The sequence below is a fragment of the Falco cherrug genome, chromosome 4, assembly GCF_023634085.1.
Source record: "Falco cherrug isolate bFalChe1 chromosome 4, bFalChe1.pri, whole genome shotgun sequence".
Lineage (NCBI taxonomy): Eukaryota > Metazoa > Chordata > Aves > Falconiformes > Falconidae > Falco > Falco cherrug.
In genome coordinates this window covers 45,070,899-45,087,528 of record NC_073700.1, presented here as the reverse complement: position 1 = coordinate 45,087,528, position 16,630 = coordinate 45,070,899, and the positions used below count along the sequence as shown (strand labels likewise).

The 16,630-nt window shown below is 57.3% G+C and overlaps 2 protein-coding genes across 4 annotated transcripts; one reads left to right on the top strand and one right to left on the bottom strand.

Moving 5' to 3' along the window:
* Positions 1 to 255: 255 nt before the first annotated feature.
* On the top strand, positions 256 to 1,740 carry LOC129735902 (uncharacterized). Its single transcript, XM_055708016.1, has one exon. The coding sequence runs from the start codon at positions 724 to 726 to the stop codon at positions 1,738 to 1,740; it is 1,017 nt and encodes a 338-aa protein (XP_055563991.1). The 5' UTR covers positions 256 to 723.
* A 297-nt stretch (positions 1,741 to 2,037) lies between these two features.
* On the bottom strand, positions 2,038 to 16,289 carry CERS1 (ceramide synthase 1). 3 transcript variants are annotated; one of them, XM_027812754.2, is made up of 7 exons: positions 14,961 to 16,289; positions 5,769 to 5,928; positions 5,083 to 5,263; positions 4,592 to 4,753; positions 3,395 to 3,542; positions 2,642 to 2,790; positions 2,038 to 2,174 (listed from the first exon to the last, which is right to left on the bottom strand). In XM_027812754.2, the coding sequence occupies exons 2-7, from the start codon at positions 5,881 to 5,883 to the stop codon at positions 2,132 to 2,134; spliced, it is 798 nt and encodes a 265-aa protein (XP_027668555.1). In that variant the 5' UTR covers positions 5,884 to 5,928; positions 14,961 to 16,289; the 3' UTR covers positions 2,038 to 2,131. The 3 variants fall into 3 exon arrangements, with proteins under 3 accessions (XP_027668555.1, XP_055563986.1, XP_055563984.1); XM_055708011.1 differs by lacking the exon at positions 14,961 to 16,289 and adding an exon at positions 13,929 to 14,184; XM_055708009.1 differs by lacking the exon at positions 14,961 to 16,289 and adding an exon at positions 13,857 to 14,183.
* Positions 16,290 to 16,630: the final 341 nt, after the last annotated feature.

Sequence of the window (16,630 nt, the reverse complement as noted above, 5' to 3'; positions counted from 1 at the left end):
TGCTGCTCTCCCTCCCGCAGACAAAGGGCAGCCGGGGCTGGGACCTGAAGCCAGGGGCCAGGGGGGTGTTGATGGCCTGATTGGAGCCTTTGATCTGGTTAGTGCTCAATTAGCACAGAGGGATTCCCAGGATTGGGCAGAGGATGGGAGCAGTCCCTCCAGGCTCCCCCGGACCTGTTAACCCTTGAGGCTGCGCGGCAGGAGGGCAGCTGCCCTCCTCCCTCAGAGCTCCCACAACCTCTCCCGTATCTCCACACCATCGAGGGCCAACGACAAAGTCCTTGGTGGCAGGGAAGAAGCCACTCTTCCCCACGCAAAAGTACCAGCAAGTCCAGCCCTGCTCCCATCCACCACAGACATCCCACCTGGACCCAGGGGGAGACACAGATCTGGGTCTCTCCTTTCTCCCTCCTCCCACATCAACTTTATTTCTTTTTTCAAAATTCCATCGCCGCATCCAACACTTCTCTCAAGGCCATCAACTTCCAGCACACCAAATCATCCGACCCTTCAGCTCCCCGCCGCACACACCACCCTGCCCACCAGCCACACAGCCCCAGGGCCAGGACAAAAAGCCACCAGCACCCCCCTGGGCACGGGGTCCCTGCCCCAGCCAGGCAGAGGGGCCCCCCTGTCCCACAGCCCCTTTCTAGCCCTCGCAGCTGCAGGCAGCGCCACTGATGTTAGACACGCACGCGACACTGGCCAACGAGTTACCACCAAATGCTGAAGCTGGGCAAGCCAGTACCGCAAAGACTCAGTTTACACACACACGTACTGCCCGGGTGCTGCTGTCCCCCCAGATCGGTGCCGTCACTACCCCGACTGCCACGACCAAGCAGCAAGAAGCCTGGGATATCAGTTCCCTTCATTTTCTCTTTCCTGCAAACCCCGCTTGAAAGCCAAGGAACTAAAGCACCGAGATGCCAGGCGATGACAAGCGAGGTGACAATGCCTGCCACCGCTTGGGACAGCTTCCATCAGCCCCAAGTCACGTTTTCCTTTCTGCTTACCAAGGAACTTTCCCCACGGCTCACATTGAATCAATTCAACAGACCAAACAAGAAAAAAAGAACAATTAACCACCATCTGATGCCTGGAATTAATGCCCTGAATCCCCCCCGCCACCACCTGCTGCCTCAGCCGGGAGGGAGCTCCGCTTCCCAGGGAGGACCCAGGAGCTGCGGGTCCCAGCCCTGCCAGAGGGAAGCAATGGGGCAGGCTTGGTCTGGGGGGGCTGCGAGATCCACAGGGCTTCCCAGCACCGGGACACAGCCCAGCGCAGCCTCAGGACCCTGCAGGGCTCCGGGCCGGTGCTGCCTGGAAAACCAACCCTGGGAGCAGGAACTATTTATTCGTTACTTGAGCAAGCGCAGACGTTGCTGGGTGAGAGAGACCCTGCAGGACTGGGACCGGCTTTTTAAGCAACTTAAATCTCCTGGCCCTCATCCATCAGGACAGGAGGCTGGAATAATGCTCCAAGGGCTGGGCTTCCAGGGAGACCCGCTCACAGGACCTGTGCTGTGCCCCCAGACGTACGTGGGCAGCTCCGTATGGGTGACCCCTCCTGAGGGGGAAGGCTCAGGGGGGGCACGGCATCACCTCCCTCGTCCCTCTGGGCAGCTACAGAGCTGGCTTTGGGCTCCCCTTGCCTGGGACCACCCAGTGATGCCAACGGAGGAGAGGCCGCTTCCCTCCCCTGTTCGATGCTGGGTCAGAGGACCCTCCAGGGGCTGCTGAGGAAGGGTCGGCGGGAGGGTCCAACCATAAAGAGAGGAGGAATCACAAAGGGGCTGAGAATAGCCAAGGGACGGAGCGACAGAAGAAACACCAGGGGACCTAAAGCCAGCTCCAAATCCTACCTGGACCAGCAAAGTCACCAGCCTCTCAACTGAACCAGCACAGGCTGGCTACAGAAACACGGCAGCACAGGTGAAGCCTGGTCACAGGCAAGCCCCAGGAGGGGCCTGATCCTGTCAGTGGCATCTCTTCCCCAGCTCCGGGCAGGGGATGGAGGGGTGTCGGGGATGAAGTTCTCCTTGTGCCTTTCATTTGCTGGGTTTGAGTATAGGGTCCTGGGCCAGTCCCCAGATCCAGCCAGGCTGCCCAGGCTGCGGCGGCCACGCTGCCCTTATAACCGCTTGTCTTTCACAAGTCCGTTCTTCAGGTGCATCCTGCAGAAGAGACACGGCAGGCAGTGAGGCTCGGCCTCCGTGCCGACTCTCCCTCCCTTACTTTCACACATTACTACCCAGGTCAGCCCTCTCGACAAGCTCACAGTTTGTCCCCAGTCAGCCAGACCTGCCCTGTGGGATCCATCCTGCCAGACTTAGTCCTCACCCCACGAAGCGCAGGTGCTGCTCAGAGAGAACAGGCTCAAGCAAAGAGCTGGTCCTGCAGGGTGAGCAGGGGAGGATCCACAGGACAGAAAGATGGAGGGACGCACCGCGATGCCCAGGCATGGATACACAAAGCTCCTGACGCCTGCAGCAATGTTTTACACTCTGCATCAAGGCATCCTGCTCTTCTGCCTTCCAGCCCGGTGCTGAACCCTTTGACAGTGGTGCTGGGAGGTCTGCCAGCATCTCTTACCCCAGCCCGCAGATGCTGTACACGTGTCACCCCCCCACGGCCCACATACCCTTCTTTCAGAGCGTTGGGCAGCTGGAGTCCAGCCTCTTTCTTCTTGGCCATCGTGGTTTTCTTGCTGTCCTCCACGTCGTACTCGCGCACGTCATTCACCTCCTTCATCTGCCCCATCAGCACCTTGGCCACAAACAGGACGATGTACTGGTGGGGGGAGAGACACCGTCAGCCACAAACTCCGAGCCGCAGAGCTGTTCCACCCAAGCTACTCGCACCCCACTGGCTAAGGGGGACCTTCCTCCACTGTCTGTAACCCCAAGAAGGGCAGGGCAGGTCCCTCGGGATGGCCAGAGCCCTGGGACGTGGCCGATGACCCACAGCAGGGGGAGGCAGCACTCCTGCAACCACGCTTCACCGCTTTCCCCCCCCCAGATGATGAAGCCTGATGCCATCCTGCTCTACCCAGGGTCGAGCTCACCGCCCTGAGCCCTCCAAGCCCACCCCTCTCACCCCCTCCCCAAAGCTTCAGGGGATGCCGGAGCATTGACACCCATATCAAGTTCCAGCCTGCGCCAGCTGCTGTTATCGCTCTCTCCCCATGGATCCCCCGGGGGTGGGTGGGTGAGAGACAGTCTGAATTCCAGCACAGAGGAACCCCCCGGGCACTGACACCATCTCCCTCCTCCCCTCCATGCCACCCCCCCAGTCTTCTGAAGCATCCTGCCTCCCTCCAGCTGCCCCAGGGCAGGCAGGCAGCAGGCGCCCTGCAGGAGCAGCCAGGCAGGGGTCGCTGAGCCCCCCTACTCACCAGGAACCAGTAGATGTTCATCAGAGTGAGGATGAGGAGCAGAGCATTGAAGAAGAAGTAGAAGGGGATATTGGGGACCGACTGGAGGCTGGAGTAGCAAGTGGCGTAGAGCACCTTGAGGGGGAACCAGTAGAGACGGAACCAGAACCTGCCAGGGCAGAAGGAGCAGCGTGGGAATAATGGTCCACAGGGATCCCAGGGGGAACAGGGTGGGAATAATGGTCTGCAGGGATCTCAGGGGAAGAACGGTGGGATTAACGGTCCGCAGGGATCCCGGCCCACAGGGATCCTGGGGGGAGCAGGGGGGCATTAACGGCCCACAGGGATCCTGGGGGAGCAGGGGGGCATTAACGGCCCACAGGGATCCCGGGGGAGCAGGGGGGCATTAACGGCCCACAGGGATCCCGGGGAGGGAGCAGGTTCCCCTCGCACAACCTCCTGCCCCCAGCAGCCCCCCTCGCACCCAGCTGTCCCTGCTCTGGGCATCGGGCCTGGGTTCCCGGGTCCAGCTCTGGGCAGGGCTTCACGCAGCTCCCGGGAAAGGAGAATGTGATTTCTGTGGGACGCGGCACCTGAGGCAGGTCTGCACTGCAGGTTGCCTCAGCTGGATGGGCGGCAGGAGGGGAACATAGCTGGAAGGTTTTCCTACTCCAGCACCTCCCCACTTTATCACCAAACACCTTCACTGCTCTCCTTCCCTCAAACTGGGGGCTCTTGCTGCTACGCCCGCTCTTCCGAGCAGCCCGTGGAGCGGGAGGAAGGAGACCAAGGCACAGATTAGGAGCGACAACCTGTTACCTGTCTACTCTTCATCTTTTTTTCTCCTGCCTTGCCCCAAGAGGAACAGCAAGGCTGGAATCTGGGACAGCCCTGCGTCCCATTTCCTTCTTGCAAAAGCGCTTCTGACTGCTAAAACCAAGAGAGCGGGGAAATGGGAACAGCTCCTCTCCCCCGGGGTCATTTGTCATGCTGCAAAGCGACATTTCGCAGGCACTTCTGTGGTGGCAGACGGCAAAGTGACTACAGAAGGATTCCAAGCTCAGCATGGGGTCAGGCTCTGCGGGAACCTCTTCCTGAGCAGTTTTGGAAAGGGCTGGTTCCCATGCGCACAAAGCCAGAGGTGCTGGGTACCCTGAGGCGCTGGAGGGACCACAAGAGCTGGCAGGGACAGTTGGAAGTGGGATCACACAAACTCACCAGCTGATGCTGAAGGTGAGGCAGCCGATGTTGGAGATGATGTCGTTGAGGCGATGATAGACACCCCCCCGGTGCTTGAAGTAGACGTTGAGCTTGGTGAATTCCAGCTGCACGTCATTGACGTCGTGCAGGAAGAGCACAAGGATGCCCACGTTGTGGTACCTGCAGGAAAAAGGGGCGCAGGGAGGGAGATGTGTGGGATGCGGGTTGACATCAGCACCCAGCACCCACAGTCCATCACACCAGGAGTGGACTCGCTCCCTGAATAAACCAGACAGCCAGACCTGGCACGGCACAGCGTAGCAACGTGCGTAGTGGTGCAACAGCTCATGAGCACCAGGATTGCTGCGGGAGCACGGAGGCAGGGGAAGCTCCACGGCAACCCAGCCGGAGTCCTCCTGCTGCGTGCCCACCAGATGCACGTGAGCACAGAACAGCTGCAGCTTGTGCTGCGTAGCTGCCCGGGAGCAGCATCACAGCAGGGACCTCACCTGAAAGCGTAGGAGAAGGCTATGAGGGTCAGCGTGACCACGTGGTGGAGAAGCATGACGACAGAGTCCTTGCGCCACGTGTCCATGTAGGCGGTGGCATAGATGGAGTGCCCGTAGAAGCTACACTGCAACAGGTAGGCGATGGCGATGTCCGTGGGCACATCCATGCCCTTCTTCCAGTCTGGGGTGGGACAAGAGACACCCGGGTGAGCCCAGAGCCTCCTTCAGCGGCAGAGACAGGGGCACGAAGAGCAGCGAGCACGAGCACGCAGCCGCCAGAGCTGCCCCAGCGCTCCAGCTCCCTTTCAGGTCATCACAGACCCAAAGGCTGGAAGGGAACACAGGTATCCTGGCTCCCACACTCTGCCTTGGGCATTAGACCCACTCCCCCCCAGACCTAAAAGGGAAGCCTTGGTTTACTTCTCTCCTGCTTTAACTACTCAGTCCCTCTCCCCTCCTCAGCCGACACATCCCAGCTCCTGCCACCTGCAATAGCCACTAGATGACTCTCTCTGTAACGAAATGAAGGGAGACAGCCTGTTGTGCCTTTCGGTACCCACAGCACCATAAAGGCAATTTAGAGGTTCAGTCTCCTCTTTCACCCCAATTCCCATTCCCTTGGTCAATCCAGGTGCCCTACGACCCTGGACACGCTAAGCCATACCCACTTCTCCCTGGTTCTTTACCATAAAAGACAGATGGTGGGTCGTAGAAGAAGGGGTAGTCGGTGAAGAAAAGCAGGTAGATGCCATATGACCAAGATAACGTGTAGAAAAAGAACTTCCAGGCACTCTCGGGCATCTTGGCAGCATCTTTTGGCTGCAAGTTGCACCACTCCCCGAAAGGCTGTGAGGAGAGAGGAGAAATATCATCAGACAGGGCGAAAAGTCAGGCCCTGGAGAGCCCAGGGCAGCTCACCCGGCCTCCAAGAGATGTGAACGCTGCGTGTGCCACCAGACAGGGAAAAAACAGGCTCACTAACCCCATTTTTCTGGCCTTTACAGCACAAATAAGGAGGTCCAAGAGAGCCTGGAAAAGCAGGAGGCTGGAGATTCTGCCACTCAGCCTTGGCCAGGGTGGGAAGCTGTGAGAGGAGAGCCTCAGAGAAGGCAGGAGCCGACGGCGCGCACCGTGGTCTGGGCACCACTCCATCACCCTCGCTCCGGGAGCGGCTGCCCACAGCCAGCTTTTGCACAACAGAGCCAATAACTCATAAAATAAAACCCGAGTCCTATCTGCACAAGGAAACCCAGAAGGGGAAGCTGTAACGAGACTGCCCTACGTGTATGGATCTTGCAGCACGGCCAACTCCAGAGAAGAGCTTTCCCAGTGAGAAAGCAGTGGCTTTGCAGAGTTGTAAACACCCGGCTGGTGCAAGATGCCCCTGCATGTGCAACCAGTGCTGGGGGGGGGGGGGGGCAGCTTTTTGCAGGTAATGGAGCACTGGGACCTCTTGCTCTCACCCTCACCCACGTTCCCAGAGCAGCTTTTCTAGCTGACCAGTGCTGAAATGCTGCTGGTTTCCCCCCTACTTGTGGTTTGCAGCACCCCTCCCACCTGCCAGGACTCAGAAACAGGTTGTGAAGTCTCCCCAGATCCGGCCAAAGCGAGGGAAGGGAGGACAAGCAGTTCTGCAAACGGCTCGTGCTAATCAGAACGAAACTTTCTCACCCCGATGTCCCCACAGTCCCGTGGCTGAGGAGCATCACCCAGCTCTCCCAGCACTCACGCTCTGCAGCTGTGGGAGAGCTGGGCCACCGAGAACCGGGACAACTCGGAAATTGTTGCAAAAGCAAAGCCCCAGCACTGAACAGCAAAACAGCAGCCGACGCTCCCCTTCGCCTCAGCCCACGTGCCGGAGCACGGGCGATGCTGCACCCCGAGCATGCCCAGCCTGGCTGGGGCTCCAGGCGTGGATGTTTTCCCTCCGTGGCAGCTGAGCAGCAACAGGCAGCGTTTCTGCTTCTCATCACAGCGTGACAGAGCCCTATCAGCCCGGGGAACCTCCTCCTGTCAACTGCAGGGGAGCAGCCGGCACAGGGGAGCGCGTTGCTCCAGGTCCGCAGGGAACCATCGCTGCCCCAAACACGGATAACACCCAAAGGCACCCGGCTGAGAGCTCCCCGGGGAAAGGCCAGATAAACTGGAGATGAAAACAAAATGCCTGCAGAGTAACCGTACCCTGCCCCAGGTCAGCACTTTTTTCCGGCTCCTCCATGCCCCCAGGCTATATTAAGACCCCAGCTGTCCCCAGGCAGTGGCTGCTCTGGCTTTTAGCCCCTCTCAGCATCAGATTTTCAAAGGACTTCACTCGAAGCATTGTCCCAGCCTCCAAGTGCTTTGTTTGAAGCTCCCAGTTTCCCAGCATTGGGCAGACCTGGATGCACCAGTCCCACACAGCCCTGCCAAAGCGGTCCATATCCCCTCCAACAGCTCCGCTCGCCCCTACGCGTCTGGCATGCAGAGCGCGGCCGTCCTCATTGAGACCAGGACCGCGCTGCTGCCAAGGCTTCTTCCAAGGTAGGAAAAAGAGGAGGAAGCTCGAAGGGTGAATAAATAATGCAGAGACAAAGTCCTTAAGCCCAGAAAGCATGAATTATTTGTGTCTCCATACAGTGGAGCATAGAAGCAGCTCAGCTATGGGGACAGCTCACCACACTGCCATGCCAGCGAGTTGCAAAGCCCCCTGCCCCCTCAGCTGGGGCTGGATTTAGGATGCTGAGCTCAGTCCCAAATCCCTGTTGCAGCCTTGCCGCCCATCATCTGCCAAGTCATTTCTCTTCTTCTTTGTGCCTCAGTTCCCTGCCTGCAAAGGGGAAGGAACACCACATGTCCACCCCGGGGAGACAGAGCTGATGGCAAGGACCATGGCCCATGGGGCAGGCACACGGTGGGAGACACCCCGCATTTTGCAGGTGCTTGGACCCTTGGTGGAGATGGCAGCAGCACAGTGCATCGCTGCTGGGAGCCCGCCGGCACCGCCTGGCGAAGGGTCCACCGCCAGCATGGCAGTGGCTCTCAGTCCGGAGCAAAAGCAAAACCCAAGGAATGGCTACCCCACTGCAGCGTGTGGCAACTAATGCTCAGAGAGGGTTTAGCCCTCGCTGCGCATATGGCTAATGACAAGCCCTGGCCAGAGCCCTCCTCCTGCCTTAGACAGCCACGGGGCATCCCCGGCTGTACCCCGAGCTCTACAGAGATGGTAGCTGGCTCCGGAGCAGACACAAGGAGGGAACCAGCAGCACCCAGCAGGCTGGGGGGACAAGTTCATGCCCGTGGGGAGGCCCCACCGAAACCTGGCTGGCTTGCACGGGAAGCGCGAGCCAAGGAGGTGCACGGAGCAGCCCACGCAGGAGGTGTGTGAGCCCTCTCCCTGGGGGTGGGAGGTGTGCGAGGTGGGGGATGTCCCCCTGTTACCCGGCTGCCGTTCCCACAGCAACAGCACAGAGATGCCTGTTGCTAAGGGTGACGGATGCTGCGGCGGGAACAGCGGATCTGGCTCCGGCTGAAAGAGCCCAAGGCTCTTGGCAAGTGATGTAATGGGGCTTTGCTTAAAGGGCAACCAGCTCTTCCTCCCTCCTCCTCCTCCCCATTTCCCCCACGCAAACCTTCAGAGGCACCTTCTGATTCATTTGCAAAATTAACCAGCCAGGGGGACGGGACTGTTCCCCCACAGCCCGGCCCCACACCGCGGGAGGGGGGGAAGGAGCGGAGCAGCGGGTGAGAGCGCGCTGCGAGAGCGGTTTGGAGCTGGAAAGAGAAACCGAATGGAAACTGTCGCTGCCCACAGCTCTGCTGAAGTGTCAAAAAAATACTCGTAGCAAAAAGCAAACACATGCTCTCTCCCTTTTTGCAGCCTCCGGCACTAGAGGAAAGCTGCCAGCCCCCTTAAATCTACAACCAGCTAAAGCAGCAGGACACCAGTCCTCCCAGCAGCCTGGCAGGCTTGCAGCGATGGGCTATGAACCACGGCTTGTTACAGAGGAATCGCAGCCCCCAGACCGCCCCCGTCGCCGCTGCCACCTCCCCAGGCTGGGGACCAGAGCCTGGCCAGATCCCAGCCGTGCCCGTCTGGTCCTGGGCACAACGCGTTCCCCAGAGAACACAAAGGACTGGCTGGCACGACGCAGCCCCGGCCCAGGGAACTGGCAGCTTTACATCAGCTTTTACTCCATGGGGATGAGAACAACGAGCAAGCAGAGCTCCGAGGCCAAACCTGCCACAGCAAACAGCTCCTGCCCCTTCCACCGCAGCAGCACAGCTCCCTGCGGCACTGTGCTGTCCCCCCACAGCGGCGATGGTGCCTTTCCATCCCGAGGGACTAAATCCCCTCCGGACCCAGCCTGGACACCGCTCCCACCCCCTGCCACTGCAGGGATGAGGTGCAGAGCCTGCAGAAAGACCCATCACTGGTCTCTAAACCCAAAGAAATGGGTCTCCTGGAGCCTGTGGACCCGAGGGCAGCAGCCGTCACCCTGCTACAAAAGGGGACCGAAGGGAGCGTGGCATGGAGAGCTCCAGCTCTCACTGCTCCATCCCTACACCAGGGAGCAAACTGCTCAGTGCCTCAGTTTCTCTGCCCACCCAGCAGCTAAGACACTGGGAAGCTGCGTTAGGCTCTGGACAAGACTTCCCAGATAAATAGGTAGAAAAAAAGCATTGTGACAACAGCAACAAACCAAGAGACATTATTTCCTCCTCTGCAAGCGGTAGAACGTGCCCCTAAGAGCAGAAGACAACACTCTTTGAAGACAAGACGCATCTGCCCGCAGGGTGCTGCGGGGGCTGAGTAACTCCGGGTGCCCAATGCTGACGCAGCAGCACAGGGCGAGCAGCCCCCGTGCGCAGCGGTGGCAGCTTCATTCCCAAGAAAAGACCCATTGTTGTGGCTTTCTCCCCTCCCGCTTCCAGGGTTTGTGCTTGGAGCAGCAGGACGAGCCAAGGAAACGCCGGCGCAGCAGAGCCTTCTCCCACCCCTGGGCTGGGTCGGGGTCCTTGGCTCCCGGCAGAGGTTGCATTGGGTGGCCAGTTTTCAGGACAGCAGTAATTCCTGCCTCCAAGTCGCACGCCCGGCACTGGGGCTTGGAAAAATGAGTCTTGGCAATACTGTAGGGTGGAGAAAAGTTGCACAAATCACTGACAGGGATAAGAGAGACCCTCACTTTCCAGCTTCCACGGGGCTACACTTCACACACCTAGAAGCCATGCTTTCCAGAGCATATTTTTCAATTTACACAACACTTCTCCTTGCAGACGACACTGCAATGCCCTACAAATTTTGACAGCAAGCTGACTAGCGGCTGGGCCAAAACCAGGAAACATTCACCCAGTGCAGAGAAAAGGCAGGCGGCTCTTAGGGACGGGGGCGATGCCCGACAAACATCACCAGCTTCAGAAGCAGCTTTTACACGAAATGAATTTTTCTCACTCATGGATTTACACTTCGCTGACTTTGGGGACTTTAACTCCCAGCAGCAAAGGTGGCTCAGGGTAGTTTGGCGCCTGCCTCGCCTTGCCACAGTTATGGGGGCTCACCTCCGTGCATGAATCCAGGGGGGCTCTTAGACCTGTTCGGGCTCAGCGCATCGCTTGAGACCTGCTGGTGAAAGGAGCCAGCTAGGGCAGGCTCGCCGAGCTCCAGCCACTGCCCCAGCCTCTCCCCAGCGGCACTTGGCCTCGGCAGCGCTGGGCTCAGCTGCCCTCCAGGGTGTTTAACGAACGCAGAGATGCTCAGGTTGCTGCTTTTTAATCAAACTCCTCAGAGCCTGGCTGCAGCCGCACTCCACACAGGGGACACAGCAAGGGCAGTGGCTTCCAGAGACCAGCAGAGCCCAGATGCTGGTCACAGCAGGGGGACAGGGGACACAGGCTGAGCGAGGGGCTTCCAGGGGTGGGAACACTCACCTGGAACCAGCTTGGTCCCCATTTCTGAAGGTGGTCAGCAGCTCCAGCGAGCTCATACCATCACACGTGCCCTGAGTATCATTCATGTTTGTGCACTCAGACGTCAATGGACAAGGAGCAAAGACTCTCGGGCCAGACCCCAGAGGGAAGGATCCATCCCTCAGCCCTTACACGGATGCCCATGCCCCCATTATAGCTGACTGCAGGGTCTCTCCCTACCGGGTAACCCACACCTGCTCAGGTTAAAACCAAGCATAACTCATAACTGGGATCTTTCCTACACCAAAACAGCTCCTTTCCGTGTTTGCACCAAGTGAGGATTTTGTGAAGAAGAGGCAATGGGCCAAAAATTAATCTTTGTTCTAAGGATGATGGGAAACCTGCGTCTAATGCACAGGGACCGACCCAACTGCTGCAACAAGCGAAGGTCCACGGTACCAAATCCCAACCAGACCTCTCCCATCACAGGCACAACCTTCCCCACTCCTGCAACCCAACCACAAGACCCTTTGTGACACAGATGGCACGGGGTAAATGCCGCTGTGGCCCTAGAAGGGAGCAAGGAGCCCACCACCTCTCCTCTGGATCCCGCTGATGAAAACAGGCCATGCAGGCATCGCGGGAAGAGGCGTACAGCTTTAATGCGCTCGTTTCTCGGAGGAGCAGCCATGGCCAGAGCTAAGTAAGGTGCACTTGACCCTCCGAGCCTTGTGGTAAGTCACTTCTTCCTCAGATGCAGAGGATCACAATCCAAGAGGCAAGATTTATTATTTATAAATAACGCGCAAGAAGGCAGCGCTCTCCAGGCACCGAGTGGATTCATTTTTGTAACTGTGTTTCAGTTCTTGCAGGGAACATGAAGAGATTCCAAACGAGGAAGGTGGCTCGAGTCTGCACCGGGAAGCCGAGTCCCGAGCACGGGACCCTGGAGGTCTTTTTTCTCCCCGACTTTCTTCTTGAACAACCCCGACTCCACCGCTGCCTGTACAGGGGCCACGCAACACAAACCCATTTGCTAAATGCTGCCAGAGGTTTTAGAGGAAAGCCACAGCCTCCATCTTTTCCCATAGCAACTCCAGCAGAACAAACAGAGAAAAACTTCAGATCCTTTTAAAATACACAGAGTTGTCTCTCCCTGCCACTACCCTTCCACCTATTCGCCGGGAGAAGACCAACGCTATCACCATTTCACCCGGCACCTCTCTCATCACTATAACACATGCAGATGTAGCCACAAGAACCAGCTCTGATCACCCCCACCCCCCCTTCTGCAATTACAAGCGTGACCCATTTCTCCGAGGGAATGGTATCTCTGCGTTCGTACAAGCCACCGAGCATCCTGCTTTTCTTCACGCTCTGACCACCGCTCTCCCCGTGACGCTGAGCCTTATGCACGGGGCAACTGCAGCATGAAGGAAACAAGAGGGCGTTTGTCACGACAGACCCAGGGTCACCTCCAACCTCGCTCAGCCCAGCGGCAGCACCGCACGCTGCCCATCGGTAGCCACAGGCAGCCGGGGTACAGGTAACAAGGAGAAATTCGGTCCCCCCAGACGGCCAGCGTGCCACCTCGCCGATGTGCCACTCCAGCAGCTTCAAATGACTCCGGGGGACTGAGCCTGGAACCTTGCACAAGGTCAGGATCCACCTTGTGTTACCGGATAAGCAAAGGCAGCTCCGCACAGAAGGAAGAGGCAGTTTGAAGGCAGGTCGGCAGCAGACAGGGCAGAGGGGACAGCTGTCGCTCCCCAGAGCCTAATTCTGGGATGCAAAGCAGCTGTCTTTCAGAGATGCTGAAATCAGAGATCCCTGAAATGGGATGCAACGCATCCGTGAAGCAGCCTCCAAAGGAAGCCATTCACCCAGGGAATAAGGCCTGTCCTGCGTAGCTGCAAAGAGCCACACGTGCTCTTGTAGCTACTCAAGGCCTCTCGCCTACTCATGGGGAGGTGAGCAAGGGGTCGTCTCCGAGAGCCAAGGGCTCTCCCCTGACCCAAAACACTCCATCTCCCTTACTTCTGCCTTCCGAGTCCTGTGGAGGCCAGGGTAAGCGCGGAGCGAAGCGCACAGCGTCTCTAGGAAAGCAGCGTGGAAGAAACCGCCTCATGAGGCGGGGACGGAGCCATCGGGAGGAGAGGGGAGCTCAGTTCCGTTACCGACGCTTTCCACAGGGAGAAATTAAACAGAGCTGCTCTCCGCTCCTGGGTACCCCCCTGCTCGCCCTGCCCCTGCCAGCACACCGCGGGAACAGGGAGGGGACGATGGGCAGAGACCCCTCGGAGGCTGCGAGGTTGGGGGTTCGCCTCCCTGCGCTCCCAGGAAGGTCAGCGCAGCGCTGCAGCACCGCAGCCACCCCCACGCCATCCCTCCCCACCGCCGCACCGGGGAGGGAAGCGGGGAAGGCCATTTTCCCTGCAAGCCGCGGGTGACACACAGGAATGTGGTCCTTTCCTTTCCGTCCCGTCCCCCCCCCCCCGCCCCCCCCCAAGGAATCCTCATGGAAATACCACCCCGCAGCCCCCGCGGGGATGTGGCTGCGGGGGGAGCGCTCCCGGTGGAGGGGGATGCTCGTTCCTCTAGGATGCTGCCCAGGGGGGTCGGGCAGCCCTCCTGCACACCCCCCCCAGCCCGCGGGGAAGGGTCTCTCCAGGGCGATGCAGCCCAAGGCGGGGGAGACGGGCATCCCTCCTGCAACATCCCCACCCCCCGGAGAAGGGGCTCTCCGGGACGAGCCTGCCGGGATGCAGCCCGGGGGGGGACGCGCATCCCGCCTGCGACCCCCCCCCGCCGCCCGGGGGAAGGGGCTCTCCCAGGCGACGCAGCCCCGGCTGCCGCCCCCCGCCGCCCCCCGCGCCCCCGGCCGCACTGACCCGAAAGAGGCGGCGGGCGGCGGCGCGGCGCAGCGCGGTCCAGGCCAGCGCGCCCAGGGCGCAGAGCAGCACCTCGGGCCAGCCCAGCCGCGCGTTCTCCAGCCAGGTCCGCCGCGCCAGCTCCCAGCCGCAGTCCCCGCAGCGCCGCGCCGCCGCCGCCAGGCTGCCGTAGCCCCGCCGCAGCAGCTGCCCGTAGCCGGGCATGGGCTCGGGAGGCGGCATGGCGCTGCCACCGGCTCCGCTCCGCGCCGCTCAGCGCCGCCCGCCCATGGCCCGCCGCGCCGCGCAGCCGCCGCGCAGCCTCCCGCCTCCCCCCGCCGCTACCGGCGCCCCCAGAGCCGCCCCCCGCGGAGGAGGGGCAGCGTGCCTTGGGGGAGGGGGAGCGGCGCCTCATTAGGTGCCCGCTAATCAGCACTTAATCGGCACGCAGCGGAGCGCCGGCTCATTAGGTGCCCGGCCATCAGCACACTCACTGAATTCAGTCATATGTATATCATTTATACCGTATTTATAGGATATAAAGACATATATGATTCTTATTCGATATATATAATATTATATATCATTTTATCAAACATCATATACCCTAGAAATACGATATAAATAATATAAATTATTATTCATCGTATATATTATATGTATAATTTATATCAAACAACAATCATATACATTATTTATAACCTAGAAATACGATATAAATAATATATGATTATTATTTGACATATATAATATATATAATTTATAACAATCATATGCATTATTTATATCCTATAAATAGGATATAAATTATATGATTATTCGATATGTTATATATCAATATATGTCAAATAATAATATATATTGCTTATATCATATTTATAGGATATACATAATCATATTTATATAAAAATTATGCATGTGTTGTATCATTATAGATCAAATAATATTATTTACAATATTTATGATAGAAATAATACATTATTCTTCTATATATTATATATGATTTAATCATTATACATCGAATAATAATCATACATCGTATAAATGTGATATAAATAATATATATGGTTAATATTTGATCTATATAATATATGTTATATATACTGTTATATACAAGCTTCTTACGCAAAAGGCAATGCCACTGCTCTCCCGAGCCGTGACAACAGGCTGCAGTCTCTCCGTAGCACGAGCCGGACACAACTACCAACACTCTGGGATCAGGAGATGACGACGGACGATACAACCACAGCAAACTGCTCTGCCTGACCATGGTGCACCTTTGGGTGGCCCTGGGGGTGCAAGTGGCCCGCAGCGCTTTGGCAACACTGCAGTTCCTGCAGTTCTCCATCTGAAAATGCCCAACTTAAACATTCACCCCTAAGTGTTCAAAGCGAAACGCTGCTCCACATCTTTTTTTCCATACCTCCCAGCAAGAGTCTCGAAGCAGCGGAAGATTCATCCCTTCCCCACAAAGTGTTTCAGGGTGGAAGCACCTGGTGACCTTCCACTACCACTACAGCTCAGCTTCGGCACCTGTTGCAGCTTAGAAGGCTCTGGAATAACAAGATGCACCTGAACGAATACAAACACACGCTCCCAAAAGGTCACCCCTGATGAAATTTTTACTGAACGCCTCCTCCAGAAGGCAGGCAGTGTGCGCTCCCGCTAGCTGCTGATTCATAGAACACAAACCTTGTTCTGTATATGTTTAAAATTAAAAGTGATAGACCTACAGTCACGTAGACAATTAAACATCTGGGTCATTTGGAGAAGTGTGAGTTTAAGATGGACATTGCCCTAAAACTCCAACACTGAAATTGTCTCATGGTGAGGCACAGCAGGAACCTCGGAACGGAGGCGCTGCAGCAGCGCAGCCGGGGTTGGGATTCAAGCACGGAGGGTCCAGTTGTGTCCTAACGCACCAGGACAATCAGCTAAATCGCAGCTGTGGGATCCCTACTGCTGGAGATGGAGAATTATCAGCACCATCATCACAGGCACTCATGAAACTGGAACTGGAACCAGCTCAACAGGGAAACAAAAAGGCAAACCGCAAGTTTTATCTCATTTCTAGTCACTCCTCTGACCACAGCCATTCTGTCTTCAGGTTCTCTGGAACCTCTCTAATTGCTCGGGGGCAGCAATGGGAAAACACAAACTCTTCCCCTCAGATCCGAACAACATGTTCCCCTATTCTCACACTGACAGCGCTGGCTCCCGCTATGCCACTTGCTTTTATTGTTTACATTTTTAAGTCAATTTATCATGGCCCATCAAGTGAGTAATGGCTGCCCTGAGCACACAAGCCCCTTTCACGTCTCCCTCAGACAGCTCCACAAAGGAAACATTCATTCCAAACTGGACCATGAATAACCCCTCATTGAAAATAGCTGCTCGCTAAACAAGCCAAGGAGAGAGACAATGAGCCCTTTCAGAGCGATCACGGCTGAGGTGGGCACAAAGGAAATGCCAGTTGGACACATTTACAGCGTAGTATAAACCCCTCTTCCCCCCCTCCCCAAAACCCAAATGACAATTCAAAAGATAATTCCAATATTAGAGGAGGTCCCAGCCCAGGGCTCCGCTCCGACAGCTGCTCTTTGCATCTGATACAACACGATCATTCGACACACAGTCTGCGACGCTAGAGTCCAAGGCTACAGAAAAGCATCATCTCATAGCATTGATCACGTTCCGTCCACAACACATGAGGTTCAACCACCACCAGGCTTTCAGAAGCCACCAGTGACGAGTGCACTGCCACACGTACTGCAGGATGTACTTTCCTGCCTCCA